This window comes from Bidens hawaiensis, unplaced genomic scaffold (assembly GCF_021521415.1).
Source record: "Bidens hawaiensis isolate Kalapana, Puna unplaced genomic scaffold, B.hawaiensis_p1.1 tig00012605_1, whole genome shotgun sequence".
NCBI classification, from domain to species: Eukaryota; Viridiplantae; Streptophyta; class Magnoliopsida; order Asterales; family Asteraceae; genus Bidens; species Bidens hawaiensis.
Genome location: NW_027492035.1, coordinates 268549 through 286638, shown reverse-complemented (window position 1 = coordinate 286638; position 18090 = coordinate 268549). Strand labels below are relative to the sequence as shown.

The 18090-nt window shown below is 33.5% G+C and overlaps 2 protein-coding genes and 1 pseudogene across 3 annotated transcripts; all 3 read left to right on the top strand.

Annotated features, from left to right (window-relative positions):
- The first annotated feature begins 4720 nt into the window (after nt 1–4720).
- Nucleotides 4721–5751, top strand: LOC143541482 (E3 ubiquitin-protein ligase RSL1-like; annotated as a pseudogene). The gene is made up of 2 exons (XR_013136759.1): nt 4721–5541; nt 5608–5751. The product of XR_013136759.1 is annotated as an E3 ubiquitin-protein ligase RSL1-like (transcript).
- Nucleotides 5752–11619: 5868 nt separating this feature from the next.
- LOC143541451 (GDSL lipase-like) lies at nt 11620–13270 on the top strand. The gene is made up of 5 exons (XM_077034277.1): nt 11620–11915; nt 11996–12117; nt 12194–12427; nt 12677–12926; nt 13017–13270. The coding sequence occupies exons 1-5, from the start codon at nt 11645–11647 to the stop codon at nt 13268–13270; spliced, it is 1131 nt and encodes a 376-aa protein (XP_076890392.1). The 5' UTR covers nt 11620–11644.
- Nucleotides 13271–16079: 2809 nt separating this feature from the next.
- On the top strand, nt 16080–18090 carry LOC143541450 (GDSL lipase-like). Its single transcript, XM_077034276.1, has 6 exons — nt 16080–16323; nt 16404–16525; nt 17087–17317; nt 17402–17651; nt 17748–17984; nt 18053–18090. The coding sequence occupies exons 1-6, from the start codon at nt 16080–16082 to the stop codon at nt 18088–18090; spliced, it is 1122 nt and encodes a 373-aa protein (XP_076890391.1).

Here is an 18090-nt window from a genome sequence, read left to right as displayed (position 1 = left end):
AAATATTTAAACCCATTTAAATATTTTATTTTATAAAATTCAAAAATTATTAAATATCTTAAAACTCTGAAATCATCGATACTTTATTTGAATCCTAGCAATCTTCCATACTTTAACTCAACCCATCAAATAGTAACAATCAAATTATTATCACTTAAAACTCTAGTATTCGTTTAAACCCATCGATTATGCAGCCACATCTTGTGTTTGGTTTCAATTTGCTATGTTTCGATTTGCAGGTTGCCATCTTTGGTTTGCAGTTGGTATAAATTGATGGTTTTTAAAATTCAAGTTCTTGTATTTTGCATTATGGTTTTGAATCCAAGTTCTTGTACGATACAGTTTTTCAGTTTGCGGTTGCTGGATTATGTATTTGTCAAGTTCTTGAGCATTTAAAGTCAGGCTCTTGTTCTATATTGGAATGCTTTGTTTAACTTTAGATTGATAAATTTTACTTTTTGGTGAATTTTATTATATTGTCTCCAATGCTAGTGGCGCCCTTAGACACCCTTATTACTTAGTCAACTGTCACATCGTCCAATTACATAAAAATCAGAATTAGACTACTAGACTAGATTTAAAGAAACAAAAATTTTAAAAATAAAAATAAGCTAATCTATAAAAATTAAAAAACCAAAGTAAAAAAAAAAAAGAAAAAAAGAAGGTTAATGGCTCTATATTCATTGAAAATTCTTGGTAACAAAGAGATATTTAAAATAAGCTGTTGGTTTAAAAGTTGGCCAAAAATAAGATGCGGATCTTTGCCATGTCATCTTGGGTTAAAAGTTTAAGGGCTTATATAAATCATTAAGTTTTAAAATTTTAATTTGTTGAGATCCCGTTGTGATCAGAGCCTAGGATAACCCAATTAATGAATTCTAAAAGAAATATGAAAAATGGTAACAAATCTTAGCTTTATTTGATTTTCTAACAAGAGCATCCTGAGTTGTGGTAAATTCATTTTATTGATTATTTCATTAATTTACTTAGTTTAGAGATTTGACAATACATCTATAAAATTTAGAATTAGTGAATTGCGTACCCTTGATTAGGAATGCCCCACCCGTACTGCTAGACCCATGAAACTGTAACCGTATGCCAACTCGGTCCCACAATTCATGTCAAACCGATTATCGGGTCGGTCCAGGTATTAGTGTATTACCCATCAATTAAAACCCGTGAAACAGGTTGGCATGAAAACCTATATATTTTAGGAACCAATATTATTGATTTATTGGAGGGCAGGTGATTCTCAACTCTTTCCATCGATCATTAGTTTGTGTTAAAAACCGACTTCTTCTCAGCCTCATCGCATTCGGGTAAGCATCTTGTGTACTTTGGCAATCTGTACTTGTTAGCCTCATGCTCATGTCATCAAGCATCAGGCCCGTCCTCGAAAATGATAAAAAAAAATTTAGGCCTCGTGCGAAAAAAAATTGGGCCTCCTCTTTGTAATATAAACTCATCAGTTATATATCAACAAGCCACAATACGTATACAGTTGTTATAAAATAAACAAAACAAAAGTAGTGTATGAAAATAATTGAAATTACTTAAGTGAATCTTGAAGCTCTCCTAGCGTTTGGGAATGGGAGAGGTATTTGTATTTATTTGGGAACGGAAGACATGATTTCTAGACAAAAACGAAACATATTTAAAGTTTCAAACATTAAGTTTCATCTTAGAAAGGGTAAACATCAAATGAACTTTATAAGTCTTATACTTAAAAGAGCTATAAAATCAGTTATTTTAAAACTTTCGAAAATATTGGTACACTTTGACTCAAATATATATATATATATATATATATATATATATATATATATATATATATAGGGGAGATTTCAAATGAGAACCCCTTTGAGTTTTAAGAACTCGAAAGAACTCAGTGTAACGATTTTTTTTTTCGAGTTTGTTTTACACATGCGTAATATATGTAAGTTAAATACACGTAAAAAATTACAGAATTTTTTACGCGCTGAGTCAACTTATTATACATGTGTAACGGACGTAAAAATTAGTATAATCACTTACAACTTTATTCTCTCTCATACTTTGACTTTTTAGTCAGATTTAATCTCAACCACACAATCCAATCCATTTAATAAAATGTATGGCTAAGAATTGAGTTCTTAAAACTCAACATGGTTCTCAAAATATCACTCACATATATATATATATATAGATATATATGCTAAGTATAAAATGAAAACCCACTTGAGTTGTGAAAATTTTAGAAACTCATTCTCAACCACATGTTTTTAATTAATGTTTAAATCTTGTGGTCCACAATTAAAATGAATAAAAAGTGTAAATATAAATATAACTTTTTCTCTCTTCTGAAAACATATATAAAAATTAGTAAAAAAATGTTAAAAAATAGCAAAACATTTTTTTTCTTGTTTCGATGTTTTGCATTAAATGTAACAAAAAAAAAACGATGTTACATAGAGTTTTCGCGGGTTTTTACAACTCAAGTGGGTTTTCATTTTAACCTTACCCTATATATATACACTTAAAATAGTTAAAACGATAGAATTAAATGTAATTAATTTATATAATCATGAAATAGCGCAATTACATTAAATGAATTGTTAACTGTGACGACAATACGATAAAAAAAACACATATTATACAAATTACTAAATGATAAACCAAATAAGTAAGTAATGTAATAATGCAATAAGACAATAAATATGATATTAATATAAATGTTTAAATTCCATGTATTGAGTTAGTATTTACTGATGTTAATTGCACGTCCCAAAAAGCTTTTTTGATACATATTTTTAACTTATTTTAAAAGAGTAGATTTAATAGTGGACCTAAAACTATTTAACATAAAGCCCAGACTTAAAACCTAATCTGTTAACCGTCTTTCTTCTTCCCCAACACAGTCACAAGCAAAAGAACAGAGCTCCAATGGCTGCTCGCTATAGCCGCCTAAGAAAACTCCGATGGTGCTTCTTCACCCTTCTTACTTCAAAAACGTTAATACTATTCCAAAAACCTTTGGGCCCCTTTGCATTTTGGGCCTCGTGCCACTGCACGGTTTGCACAGCCCAAGAACCGGGCCTGTCAAGCAGCTAGTTCGTATTGTTAATTCATCATGCATGTATTTATGTTTAGTATTTTGGAAAATCGTCTAGACATGTGTGTGGGTATAATTCTATAACAGCTGGTTACTGTAACATGATGATATATTCTGTAACAGTTGATTACATTGTGTAACAGAAAAAGAAAAGAAAAAAAATTAACATGATTCTATAGGAGATCACAAGTTAACAATTCCATCAATCAAGAATATAACATGGAAGAATAACAAGAGATGAAACACAAACTTGTGTTATTGATCGAACAAGACACTTATTCAAATGTTATGTGATGATCGGCATATAAAGCCGATGTACATATCGACGACACGACAATTCGCCAAACGTCACAACCCTAATTTGAAAACCGTGTCATGTTTACATAATGACCCCTTAACCAACAACAAATAAATAATAAACTCTATACCATGCTTATGGATAATTACCAATTTGACCAGCAAGATTAATTAATTATATTAACCACCTAATAAAGTTGCCTTTCAACAAAAAAACATAATTCTTTTATATTATACCACTGCTCCTCTTTCCTTCCACCTTTGTTTTTCCCATTCTAGATCTGAAGTTGCTGAACAATGATCACCATATATCCGTCCCCTTGAACAGAACTTGATTGATTCAAACTCTCCGCCGTCAAACAGCAACCAACGAAATACGGTTAGTCTCCTTCAAATAGATTACCTCAAAAACCCCTTCATGGAAGTTGAAATAGATTTTGATCAATTGATTGTTAAAATTCTAGAATGTTTAAACTTGTTTGTTTCTTTATTAATTAATATAATATATAAAGGGCCCCACATCTATCCGTCCTTCTCTGCACGTCGCTTGCCAACTGGATGCTCTAAGAAACGTAGATACGATAAGAGTGAGTTGCATGTGTGTAGACTCCGCTCTCATGTTAATATAGTGCATCCTCATTACACATTGACCATGCATAATGACTCATATTTAGTTATGAAATATTCACTTGAATAATATCATATTTTTCTACGTAAAAAACTTTATATGGGTTTTCTCCCAAATATTCGAGTGATTATCAAACGTTTGCCGGAAGGTGAAAGAGATTGAGAAGGTAATGAAATTATTATAAATATGCTTAACTTTGCATTGAATAATACTTATTGCTTACTGGAGTAAATAGTTTGCTAGGTGATAATGTAAAATAATAAATTATATCTAATAATATTAATTACTCGCAAACTATAGGATATAAACCCTTATAAACATTTTTTATAACGTATCAGTTAAGTTCATTTCTGTCATGCCTAAAGTTGCTGTACGTAAGTTATGATAATCGATGTCTTGGAATCTGAATAGAGTAGTATACAAAACGGTAACCTGTTGATATTCCATAATGTATATTGGTTTTACTTTTACCTATGCAATATGCATCTATATAGAGGGTCATAGTCATACTACTATATAGCTCTCCCTTTAATTTTACACCTTCAAGTGGCCATTTGAAAGTAGGCCATAAAAAGGACAAATACCCTGATGACCATTTTGAAAGTAGGGAATTAAACTTTGAAAAATATTGGTCAAAACTGCCGTTTGACAAATATCCGACAGTATGTGTCGTGTGCCCCTTTATTATAAATTGTAGAGCAGATCAATACAAAGCAAATCAGCCTAACGAACATGACTGGTAATTCAAGTTCTGATCCTTACCTCATTGTTGAGGATTTATACGTCATGGATCTTACCGGCGATGATGAAAACCTTCCTATTTCTGATGAGAAATATGCAGAAGATCTCCAACTTCAAGAGGCATTATTATTCAGCAAGGCATCACTAACCCCTTCCCCATTCTCACTTAATCAAAACACATCATCATCATCATCGAAGCAGCCTTTGATGTCATCGTCTGAAGCAAGGAAGTTGCCGGCGTATAGCTTCTGTGCCATTTCATGGACACAAAGGCGGCGTCCGAGATTTTTGAGAACACCAATGTTTGTCATCATTTATACTGCCTAGACTGTATCCGTGGGCACGTGGCAGCCCAAATCCAAGAGAATAGAGCCATGGTTAAGTGTCCTGACCCAAATTGCAAAGAGGTGATCGGACCCGAAGCTTGCAGGCTCATTGTTCCAAGTGAAGTGTTGGGAAGATGGGAGAATATTCTGTGTGAATCTATGATTACGGAATCTGATAAATTTTACTGCCCGTTTCAAGATTGCTCTGCATTGTTGGTGAATGATGGTGGTGTGGCAGTAACGTCATCAGAATGCCCGTATTGCAACCGGCGGTTTTGTGCGCAGCGTAAGGTTGCATGTCATTGTGAGATGAATTGCGTCGAGTTGCAGAGCTTGAAGGAGGGGAAGGGAAGTGAAAAATTGTTGATGGATCTTGCAAATAAACAAAAATGGATGAAGTGCTCAAAATGCAGCTTTTATGTGGAAAGAGTTGCTGGTTGTAATCACATTTCTTGCAGGTAATGGTTGGTTCTTGTTACATGATTATCGGATTGATTGATGATGAGTTTTGTTTGTTGTTGCAGGTGTGGCCATCAATTTTGTTATCAGTGTGGAAAGCCTTCTGATCATGCAAGAGTGGGTCAATGTTGTGGTGCAGGAGTCTATTAATTTACACGACTCGAAGTTAAACAGGTTTGGGTTTGATTAAAGCAGGTTTCGTGTCATATATACGTTTATGGCATGTTAAAAATCGTGTCTAGACAGGCTGAAATTTGCCTATCATGCTTATGACACATTTGAACTTATTTAAATATTTAATAAAATTCTAAATTTATTAGATATCTTAAAATTCTAAAATCCTTCGACACTTTATTTGAATCTTCGATACTTATAACTCAATTAAACCCATCAAATAGTAGCAATCGAATTATTATATCCTAAAACTCTAGCATTCGTTTAAATCCATCGATTGTCGCAACTACATCTTTTGTTTAATTTCAATCTGCTATGTTTCGATTTGCAGGTTCATATATTTCGGCTTGCAGTTGATATGAGTTGATGGTTTTTAAAAGTCATAAGTTCTTGTATTTTGTATTATGGTGGTTTTGAATTCAAGTTCTTGTACTATATTTCGATTTGCAGTTGCTGGATTATGTATTGCCAAGTTCTTGCACTTTAAAGTCAAGCTCTTGTTCTATATTTGCCATAAATCTATGGTTTCAAAGTCAAGTTCTTATGGTCAACTTCTTTAAATTTTTGGATTATGTATTTGTCATGTTCTTTAAATTTCTAGAAGTTTAAGGGTTTGTTGGAGATAGTCTTGTATATGTTATGTCATCTTGGTTAGGTCATGTTGTGTCATTCATGTTGCTTTAGCAATTATACTTAACCTGTTTATCAACATATTCATGCTTGTGTTTGGGTAAATGATATGTATGGTTAATCGTGTGGTGTTCGTAATTGATACATGTGTTAATCATGTTTGACTTGTTTAACACAATTAGACACATTTTGCCAGCCCTATGCGCATTAGTGTTAATATTTGTCATGTGCTTTACTCTAAAATTGTTTTCTTATGGCCATACAATTTTTCCCCGCTCATCATGGTTAAGTTTGCATATATTTGTCATTTTCATTCTCAAAAAATATAATTAGCACTTGGTCAAAGAATACGACTAGTAATAGTAAACACTAGTATAAGAAAATTTTAAAGCGGTTATTTTATTATTTAATAAAGTGGTTTTTGAACCATTTTAATGTGCGTGCTACAAAAAAAATAATGTTAAAAAATATTATCAAGATCACATTAAATGAATGCCTTTGGAAAAATTTAAACACATAGTTCATCACCATTGTAAAAACTACGGTTCATGTGTGTATAGTTCCATCAAATAAAGTTGTTATATGCACCAAAAACAGCGGCCAAGTGCCATCAAATAATCTCATCAATTACAACAGTCATACGCGCAAAACACACACAAACACTCATTATGAATGCCTTTGGAAAAATTTAAACGCATTAAAGCAATTCATGACCATTGTAAAAACAACGGTTCATGTGTGTATAGTTTCATCAAATAAAGTTGTTATATGCACCAAAAACAGCGGCCAAATGCCATCAAATAATCTCATCAATTACAACAGTCATACGCACAAAACACACACAAACACTCATTCTATAACCCACCTAATAGGACGTTCATAACACATTAATTACAGTGGTTCATAACCAAATACAACGATCATTTGCAACTTTAAAATGAATAAAAAAATAAGATTATTAATATGTATCAACCTAGCGACCAAAAACTGTTCAGAAAGAATATTTTAAAGTTGAAGGGCCTGAGAGTAAATAATCCAAAGTATAACATTCAAAGAACTAAAATGAAAATATCCAAAAAGTTGGTTAGACGAACCAGCTGACCAACACCACCCATTTCAAACGGTTCATATAAGGGCTCAAAATAGGTTGGCAGTTTCCATAAGTTGGCAAATTGCTAATCTTGCCAACAACCTTGTGACGGCTCATCTAAAGGATAAGTACTGTTATTTTTGTCAGTTTGTTGGTTACTTGTTGAACCCTTACTTATTCCTATCCAAACAATTTGAGCTATACAAAGAGATGCCATGCAAGTCTTAATTAATCCAAATAGTTAGAAATCATTTCTAGCCCTTATACATTCAAATCAAAGAAGAAAGTTGGTGCTATTGGTGGTTTGTTTAACCACAAGCAAGTTAATAGGATTAAGGTGTTCTTCTTCATCACTAAGCCTAGTTTGCAAGTGTGAAACATTTGCTCGAAAGTTGTCAGGTTTGCTAATAACAATATCATGATCATAAGTTAGTCATTAGCTAGCCTGAGGTAATGCTTTCATGATTTCATGTTAGTTTCTTTAAGCTTTGATTATTGTTAGCTTCTCATAAGCCTTGTTCAAACCATGTGTTAAGTACCAAAATTATTTACAAATGATCTTGGATAGTTCAAGATGGGAACCAAAAGATAAAAAAAGGGCTTAAAGCATACAACCTAGCAAAGTTGTGACTAGGGGTGTTAATTAATCGGGTCAATCCAATCGAGTTTTGGGTTAATTGGGTTGGGTTTAAAAAAATAAAATCGAACCCAACCTGACCTTTTTAAGGTCCGACTTAATTGGGTTTGGGTTACTTGGGTTTTGGGTTAGTCGGGTCAGGTTATCCGGGTTAATCGGGTTAACCATGTTACTTTATATTTTTATAAGTTGATTTTTGTGTTTCTAACTTGTGAGTTGCAAGACTTCTCATTCCACTCAATTTTCAATTTCTTTCACAAGTAATTATCTTATAATTACATATAGGCATGCAAACGAACTGAACGACCATTAACAAGGGCATGCCCGCATTCGTTCATTTAACTTTAAATGAACACGAACAAAAACACTTAATCGAACAAATATTTGTGTTCATGTTCGATCGCTTAAAATATGAACATGTTCGTGTTCGTTTATGTTTGTTCATTTAAAATCTTAACAAACAGTTCACAAACATAAATAACATAATTAATCAAAGATAAATGAACATATATGTTTATACATAAATGAACACAATCAAACATAAGCGAACATAAATAAACAAATATAAAACACATTAGGCTAATATAATTTCTAAATGCAAATAATATTTAATAATTTTCTATTACTATGTAAACGAACATGAACAAACATAAACAAACTTAAATGAACAATCGTAAACGAGCGTTAACAAACAAAAATAATAATTAAACCCTCTATAAAACTTCTACCATTGACTTTTAGTGTTTATTTTACCTTTGCCTCAATATTATATTTAAAGTTAACTATCAACGCTAATTGGGTTATTCGGGTTAACATGAAACCCGATTCTTTTTTTCAAAAATGAACCCGAAACCTGACCCTATTAACAATTTGGGTTAACCTGAATAACCCGAATAATACTTTTTGACCCTATTTAACCTAAACCTAATTAACTTATTCGGGTTCAGGTCGAGTACTTTGGACACCCCTAGTTGTGACTGTTAAGATGATTAGACAGGCTATCTAATCATTTTGACGGTTTGTCAAATGATTTCTTCGCAGCCAAGTTTGATAAGCATTAGATAGAACGTCAAATGCAAATCAAACCCTAATACGGCCATTTAATGGTCAAAATGGAAAATCTAACCTTTTCAATAAATGGTTTAAACCCGTAAACGAGCCCAGTGATTCATGGTTTGAGCCTAGAAAACTAGATCCGTAAAGATCTAGAAATATAACACTAGATCGTGTAAAGATCTATATGATTAATACAAACATTGTGGTTTAACTATAGGTCAAGAAACATAAATCGTTGCCACGGGGAACTATCATTCAAGATTTACTACAAGGTGAATATAACTCTTTCAAAAACTTGAAAATGTGATATATGTTAAAATGAGTTTAATGTTTTAGAACCATTTGATACATAAGGTAGTTTAACAAGACAACATTAATTCAGATTATAATAGCATGCATAGTTGGATTCAAGGTATACACAAGTTATAGATGAAATGCTCTAACATGGCTGTAATGAAATTGGTACCAGGTATCGAACACAAACTCAGACACGTTTGTTATTGAGAAACTTCACAAAACTCAATTGCTCAAATTACAATCTCTAAACCCTAAAGCACGGGTATTTATAATCTAACCTATCATGTTTAGACTACAACTAGGATTGCTAAATAATAGGACATGATAATTATACTAACAATTAAATCTGAGCTCATTTAATTGTTTATAGTTATCGACTCCTTAAATCATGCTACTTAGCCTTGCACACCAAGTAACGCACTTGACCCGAAATTCCCAACAGGCTGGTAGGAGATACTGATAAATCCGAGTATAATACTAGTGTGGAAGTTGTATACTTGGTGAAATAGTCCCACTGTATGGTTGGTCAAGTTTTTTTATTATTCAGTCAAACCATAGCGTTATTTACATACACCAACATGTGACTTTAAAAGTATTTCATGTAACAGTACAAAAGGATAGGAAGAGTAACAAGGGGTAGCTGGGCGTTGAAAGGATTTTAACTCTTAGATACTTGATAAAGCCTTACAACAGAAAATATTATGAATCCTTATACAAGAAGAAAAAAGAAAAATGAATTTTGAAAGTTACAACTATTGTATTATAGCCAACTTAGGATATTTATCCCTTTTGAAATGAATCGTTGTTTTATCTAACTTTAAAGTTGTTTTCTATTATAAAACAAATATTTCCGCCGCACATAAAATTACCATGTCCCAACTGTTAGTCACACGTCTGGGGCTCAAATCCGAGGATGGTGAAAAGTGATCTTCAAATTCTGCCAAAAATTAGTAAACATTTGTCAAATGTTCCAAATTCATGAGAATGCATTATTAAGCCAACACTGATTATTAATATAAATAATTATTGTTCTGCCTCAAACTCAAATAAACTAAATTTAAACTACATTCTGGTGGAATTTTAGATCTGTTTATTCTCATCATCAGAATCCGAGAATGGGGGTACCTCTCACGGCTGATAATGGCGAATGAGGTTGTTGCTTGATCTAGGGTTTGAAACGTTTGTGAAGAACCGATGTTGAAGAACAAGAAGCAGGGGTTATTATGGGGGTATAAAAGATAATATAAATAATCAAGGGTATATTAAACTAACTAAAGGGACTTAAGTGTTCCTCGCTTAACAGAAGAACAACTAACGTTGTTAGTGAGTTGGATCGAAAAAAAAAAAAAGAGAGAACGAGAAAATATTTGTTTGGGGAAATAAACAAACGACATGAACGAAAATAAAAGTTTACTGTATGTTTAAATACAATACATACATAATTCATAATATAATAAATTATCATAATATGAATTCATTTGGCACGTCACATGACTCACATATATATCTTTAGTATAACCACTTTGTTAACTAAACAGATTCTGTTGACCCATTTTTAAACTATATGATTAATAAGATACCTTCTTGTGTGTAAATCTTGTAGTTAAAAAGGCCTATAAAATACTTGATGATTATATAAAGTAGTTGGATTAGACAATTAAAGCTAGGTATGAAAAGGTAGTTGTCAACTCTAAAGTCTATAACAAGTTCCCTAAGTCATTTTTTAAATGTTTGGAACTACCCTTAATATTTGAGTGAGTTTTTTTAGACGGAATGTTAGTCGTCTATACAGACTTAGTGACTTTGACGCTTCACGACCACCGACTTAACCAATAACACCATCAAGGAGGAAATTCATCATCGTAGAAAAACCCCTTAAAGTCAGGTTTATATCAAGGGTCCCAAGTCTTAACCATCACCCCATGCTATTGGACCAAAAAGTCAATGCTGGTTTTGTAATAATTATGTTTGATTTCTGGCTATATCGATCTTTATATATAGAATACTAATTCAATGAACTTCATGCTGGTTTTGAAATAATTATGTTTGATCTTATATTGTAAAGAAATAATATATATAAATATATATTATTATCATTTGAGTATATATTGTTCAAATTGTTCAACGTGTGGTTCGAGTAGCTGCTAAATATGTTGATTGGGTCAAAGACTTAAATACGACCAGATATTTAGTTACCTGTTAAATATGCTGATAATTGATGGCAAATGCTACTAGACAAATGGCTGTTGCAAATATCCAACTTCTTGTGGTTTCTTGTTTGATGCTTACTGGTTGCTTGAGCTCTCATGGGCATGTCAACAAACATGTTGCGCTCTTTGTTTTCGGTGATTCCCTTTTCGATCCTGGAAACAACAACTACATAAACACTACAACCAACTTCCAAGCCAACTTTTGGCCATATGGCATCTCATATTTCAACCCTCCAAGTGGGAGATTCTCGGATGGCCGTCTCATTAATGATTTCATCGGTAAGTATCATCTTAAATGACCACCAATCATATCTTGAATTTTCTTGCTTTTCTATTAGCCTCCCCTTATCTTCTAACAGCTGAGTATGCGAGACTGCCCCTCATTCCAGCGTATCTCGACCCCCGAGATAAAGAATTTGTGTATGGAGCAAACTTTGCGTCAGGAGGAGCCGGTGCATTAGTTGAAACTAATGCTGGATTTGTATGTATGGCTTCCAATATTTATTTATTAATAATTAAATATGCATTAAGTTCTAAGATTTTACAACTGGATGTAGGTGGTTGACCTTAAAACACAACTACATTACTTTGGAGATTTAGTGAAACAATATTTTAGGCAGAATTTAGGTGAAGCCAAAACCGATCAACTTTTGTCCAATGCGGTCTACTTGTTTAGCTGCACCGGCAACGACTATTTAGCTCCTATCGACAACAACAACAGTATTTTTTATCGCTACACACATGAACAGTATGTGGGAATGGTCATCGGAAACTTGAGTGACGTGTTCAAGGTAACAAATATTTACTATATTTCATTTCTACTTCAACACTAAAATGAATAAAACTTACAATGAATAGAACTTACGGTTATATTAAAAAAAAATGATTGAAATTTTCTATATCTGGTTTACCAACTTGGCAACTTTGAATGTTGACAATTGTCATTTTCACATTTATTCAGATTTTATGAACTCAACTGAAATTCAAATAAATGTTGTCTGTGTATTAATGCTGCAATGAAATTATTTACTATTTTAAAGGGAATCCACGAAAACGGAGGGAGGAAAATCGGAATCCTTACCATCCCGTCATTAGCATGTTTGCCAGGCATTCGAGCAGCACGACCCGGGAATACCTGCAACCAAGAACTTGAAATCATACCAACTCTACATAATCAGCAACTTTCCAAGACACTTGAAGAACTTGAGAAACAACTAGAAGGATTCATGTATGCAAAATTCGACTTCAGCGCTGAGGTTCGCAAGCGCATGAAGAACCCATCAAGATATGGTAAATCCAGATATGACTTTCATTCACGCCTTGAATTCGTAAACTACTGTTGCTATTATTCATGATTTGGATTTTGGTTTTGATGTGAAGGTTTTAAGATAGGAGACAGAGCATGTTGTGGTAGTGGCCCTTTGAGAGGAATATACAGTTGTGGAGGTAAAAGGGGAATACAAGAGTTTGAACTGTGTGATAACATTGATGACTGTCTTTTCTTCGACTCTACTCATCCCAATGAAGTTGCCTGCGGCCAATATGCAGAGTTGTTTTGGAGTGGGGACTCCAATGTCACCGCACCTTACAATTTGAAGACCTTGTTTCAACTCAAGAATGACAAAAATGTGTAATACCGAATGCATTTATTTTTATACACTTTATCCTTCATTGATATATGAATTAATAGTATGTGTGAAATACATACAAGAAAATTGGATTTATACACTTTTCACTGTGATTATAACTTATAATTAAAACTACTGGTCTGGGGTGGCATGGTTTCAAGAATGAGAAAATCATTTATCATTGCAGCAATACCATCTTAATCATTCATACTTAGACTTCTCCTAAATAGGCCTATTCCTAACAGATTGACCCCGAATGTGTGTCGTCTGACTTGAGGTGGATTTTATGAATTCTTTTCCAGCATGAGTGTTTTTTTATCTCACAATCATCATTCTATCAACCGGATAGCTTTTAGAGCATCAAGGGTTTCAAATAACACGCATTTATACATGTAATTGGAAGAAATATAATACAATTTACAACTACAAATGAAAATGGGATCAAATAGGAGGATTTGACCTTTTGCGCCTACACGAACCAAGACGTTTGTATGCAAAGAGTAACAAAAAGGTAACTAATGCCATCTCCAATTACTTACGATTTTTTTTTAAATAATGCTTTTTTCAAACTATTGATCACAACTAATGCTAGTTATTTGAAACCCTTGATGCTCTAAAAGCTATCCGGTTGATAGAATGATGATTGTGAGATAAAAAAACACTCATGCTGGAAAAGAATTCATAAAATCCACCTCAAGTCAGACGACACACATTCGGGGTCAATCTGTTAGGAATAGGCCTATTTAGGAGAAGTCTAAGTATGAATGATTAAGATGGTATTGCTGCAATGATAAACGATAATCTCATTCTTAATAAAACCATATAGGAGGTTTTATGCATTTTGAATTTACTTTAAGAGCTACATTTTACCCTTTGACCCGTTAACTATTTCTAAAGTCGATCATGTTTAAAAATTGTTGGAAAACAAGGTTTTCTCCAATACAAATGGCGATTAACTAATGCTACCTTCAAAAGTTAATCACATCTATGGTTTTCTCTAATACAAATAGCGATTTGAGGTTGGAAGTATAGGTGTGTAAGAGAATCTCTATAAAAAGCAAAAGAATCACCATTACAAATGGCGAGTCCCGTCAAAAAAGGGGAGTGTTGCCATTGCCAATGGCAATTTCTACAAAAATAAAGAAGAATTGCCATTTGTATAAGCGATTTTTGAAAAAAAAAATGATTGACACTCCAATAGACGATTTTATGTAATGTCTGAAAAAGATAAAATTTTGTCTTTCCAATTAGCAATCTCCTTCCATTTATTCACGGGTCAAGATTCTCCTTATACAATGATTTCCACAAATAAACCATGGAACATTTTTCTTTTGAAGTCCAACCACATTCAATAAAGATATCCATATGTTTGTTTCTTTCCTACTTTCAAAAACCATAACCATCTTGCATTATTAATCTTTAATTGCCACTACGAAAGGTGGTTCGCTATAGTGATGGTCCGCTAATTAACGATTTATTGTTTCTAAGTGGAAAACATAGAGCCGATTATATATTTCAAAACCCGGAAATATTAAAAGATGGTGTGTGATTATGAGTAAGACGGTGTGATCAGAAGCTTTGGGACTGCATTCATAAAACGGGTCATGGAATATCTCCGATAATTGAAAATAATCTTGATAACTATAGTATAATTTCAAAGTAATTAGCTTATAAAAAAATCTTTTTGAACTTGAAGATGAAGACAAATCAAATCCAAAAATTCTTCATATGATAACTCTTGTTTAATAATAACAGTAGTATTCACACGAAATCATTTCTCGTGGAACTTTCACATGAAATCATTTCTTTTTCGAATGATACATTACCACCTCAATATAATTGAACAATAATAGGAACAAACATTTTAGTTTGTTATGTTACTTGGAATGGGTAGGAATGACTTTCGGTGAGATAGACTATTATTTATATAACAACTGTGGACATTTGTAGAGCCTTGTGAACCTTGTACAAAAATTAAATCATTGTAATGCAATGCATGAGAAATTTTGGGCAAGCCCTTGAACCTTGTACATAGCCTCGTGAACCTTTGCAAAAATTGTCAATTGTAAGGGCAACAAGTACATTTCGGCATAAATGACCATTGGTAGTGGCAACACTTTTACTTTTTGGTAGAAATCGCCATTGAAAATGGCAACACTTTATTTTTGGTACAAATCGCTGTTAGCAATGTCAATGATACTTTTTTATTTTGAAAATCGTCATTCCCAATGAGAATTGTATTTTTTTTAGACATTCTCTTTCTGATACTGACATTTCTCTTACATGCCTATACTTCCAACTTTAAATCACCATTTGTATCGGAGAAAACCTTATATGTGATTAATTTTTAGAGATAAAATTAGTTGTGATTAATTTGAAAAAAAAACGTGATTTAAAAAAAATCAATTACTTACACAAAAAGTTCAAAAATACAAACGCGGAGTCTAAACGGCAATATGCAAGTAGAACCAAACGAAATGTATTAAATCGACTAACAACACAAGTTCACATAATGATTCGAGTTTAAAGAACATTCCTAAGCTCAAACATTACTTATTAATAACTTTACAAAACTCGAGCTTGTCTCATTTACACTAATATGTGGAACCATGTGCAAAAAAACATAAGAGCAGGCACTAAATGTTTCAACTACAAAATAAAATAATTGCCTGATAATTTATCAGAGCAACCCCTTTGATATAGATACAAGTGCAAGTTGCTTGGTGTCGGTGAACCAATAAAATATATTATCCTCACTCCACTTCATATTTCTGGAATGTATCGAGTATCCTATTTTCACAATCTGCTTATACAAATGATTATTGCAAAGATCCCACTTTTACTTGTATCTATTCTGCTTCTGCTCAAAGGTCACTCGGGTTCGAGTTCTGAACGCATTGCGCTCTTCATCTTCGGTGACTCGCTTTACGATCCCGGAAACAACAACTACATAAACACCACACCAGAGTTCCAAGCCAACTTCTGGCCGTACGGCATCTCATACTTTGATCCTCCATCTGGCAGATTCTCCGATGGCCGTCTCATCCCTGATTTCATTGGTCAGAATATTACTTTAAACGCGAGCTCACTAATCTTTTTCTTAGCTTCGATCTTATTTCAATTTCTAGTGTTTTAACAGCTGAGTATGCGGGACTGCCGATTATCCCGACGTATCTCGACCCCCGGAATAGTGAGTTTGTGTTTGGAGCAAACTTTGCATCGGGTGGAGCAGGTGCTTTAGTTGAATCCCATGCTGGATTTGTAAGTATATATCCTAATGTGGATAATTTGGTACGGAGTACTTATATTTATATTTGTTTGGTACCCAACTTTCCATAATTACGTCGTCACTGCTATTACCATTTTTGGTAACAAACTAACAATTAATATTTAATACCATACAGATGGCCATTTTGTAACCAGAAACACGTAAATACTTTTATCTAAATACTTTATCTCCACTTTTTTAGAATTTGGCATCACATTTTGTAACCAGCGATACCAATAGATCCGGTACGCTATTGGTACGGTGCCTTCTAGTGTCCACTTTTCCAGAAATTCAGTATCAGTGTTTTCGGTACCTTTAGCAGTAAGGTACCGATACCATATAAAAATAGGTATTTTGTAATGAGTACCGGTAGCATACCTATAGATTCTGTACTATCGGTATGGGTAATCGGGTATCCATTTTTCCTTAAATTTTGTAACATTATTTTCATGGTTCCGTATTGATCTCATCCCTATTGTGGATTGTGTCAGTTTTGAATTGGAATATGTTCTTAATATTAATGGCGTATTAGTTTCAAATACAATTTGGTGTAGGTAGTTCATCTTAAAACGCAACTGCAGTATTTTGGCGATTTGGAGAAACATTTTAGGCAGAATTTAGGCGACTCGAAAACGGACAAGCTGCTATCCAATGCCGTATACTTGTTTAGCTGCGGTGGCAACGACTATTTAGCTCCGGTCGGCAACAATGACAGTATACTTTATCCGTACACACATGAACAATACATAAGAATGGTGATCGGGAACTTAACGAACGTGTTCAAGGTAATATCTAATTCGCCATTACTTATTAATGAAATTTTTTTCTTTCTTTTTGAAACAAAAGTAATTAATTTGTTTACTAAAAAGGGAATCCATGAAAAAGGAGGAAGGAAAATTGCAATCACTACAGTGGCACCATTAACCTGCTGGCCAAGCATTCGTGCGGGTCGACCCGGGAATACATGCAATGGAGAGCTTGATATCATAACAAGCATGCACAATCAGCAACTTTCAAAGAAACTTGTAGAACTGGAGAAAGAGCTAGAAGGATTCATGTACTCATTATTCGACATCAACACGGAGGTTGGCAACAGGATGAAGAACCCATCAAAATATGGTAGATTTCATTTTTTGGTCGGAATAGACGGACAAGCGGTTATTATAATAATTTGTGTTAGTGTTAATGAGGTAGCTAAAATCTTGTATGAATTAGGTTTCAAGATAGGAGACAGTGCTTGTTGTGGGAGTGGTCCTTTTGGAGGCATTTACAGCTGTGGAGGGAAGAGAGGAGTAACAGAGTTTGATTTATGTGATAATATCAGTGATTACTTTTTCTTTGACTCCAATCATAATAACGAAGCTGCGGCCCGGCAATTTGCAGAGCTGTTTTGGGACGGTGACTCCACCGTCACGGCTCCTTACAATTTGAAGACACTGTTTCTTCACCAAGGTGCAAGCTGACCTTTTAAAAGTTTATTCATGTTCATTTCTACTTCAACTTTGTTGTGTTGTTGGTAGGGAAACGATCACCAGCTTATCGGAAGGAAGAACTATGA

Coding starts and splice junctions, on each gene's coding strand:
- LOC143541451 (XM_077034277.1), top strand. CDS start 11,645: ATGGCAAATGCTACTAGACAAATGGCTGTTGCAAATATCCAACTTCTT. Junction 12,428..12,676: donor ACTTGAGTGACGTGTTCAAG/GTAACAAATATT, acceptor ACTATTTTAAAG/GGAATCCACGAAAACGGAGG. Junction 12,927..13,016: donor GAAGAACCCATCAAGATATG/GTAAATCCAGAT, acceptor TTTGATGTGAAG/GTTTTAAGATAGGAGACAGA.
- LOC143541450 (XM_077034276.1), top strand. CDS start 16,080: ATGATTATTGCAAAGATCCCACTTTTACTTGTATCTATTCTGCTTCTG. Junction 16,526..17,086: donor TTGAATCCCATGCTGGATTT/GTAAGTATATAT, acceptor AATTTGGTGTAG/GTAGTTCATCTTAAAACGCA. Junction 17,652..17,747: donor GAAGAACCCATCAAAATATG/GTAGATTTCATT, acceptor TGTATGAATTAG/GTTTCAAGATAGGAGACAGT.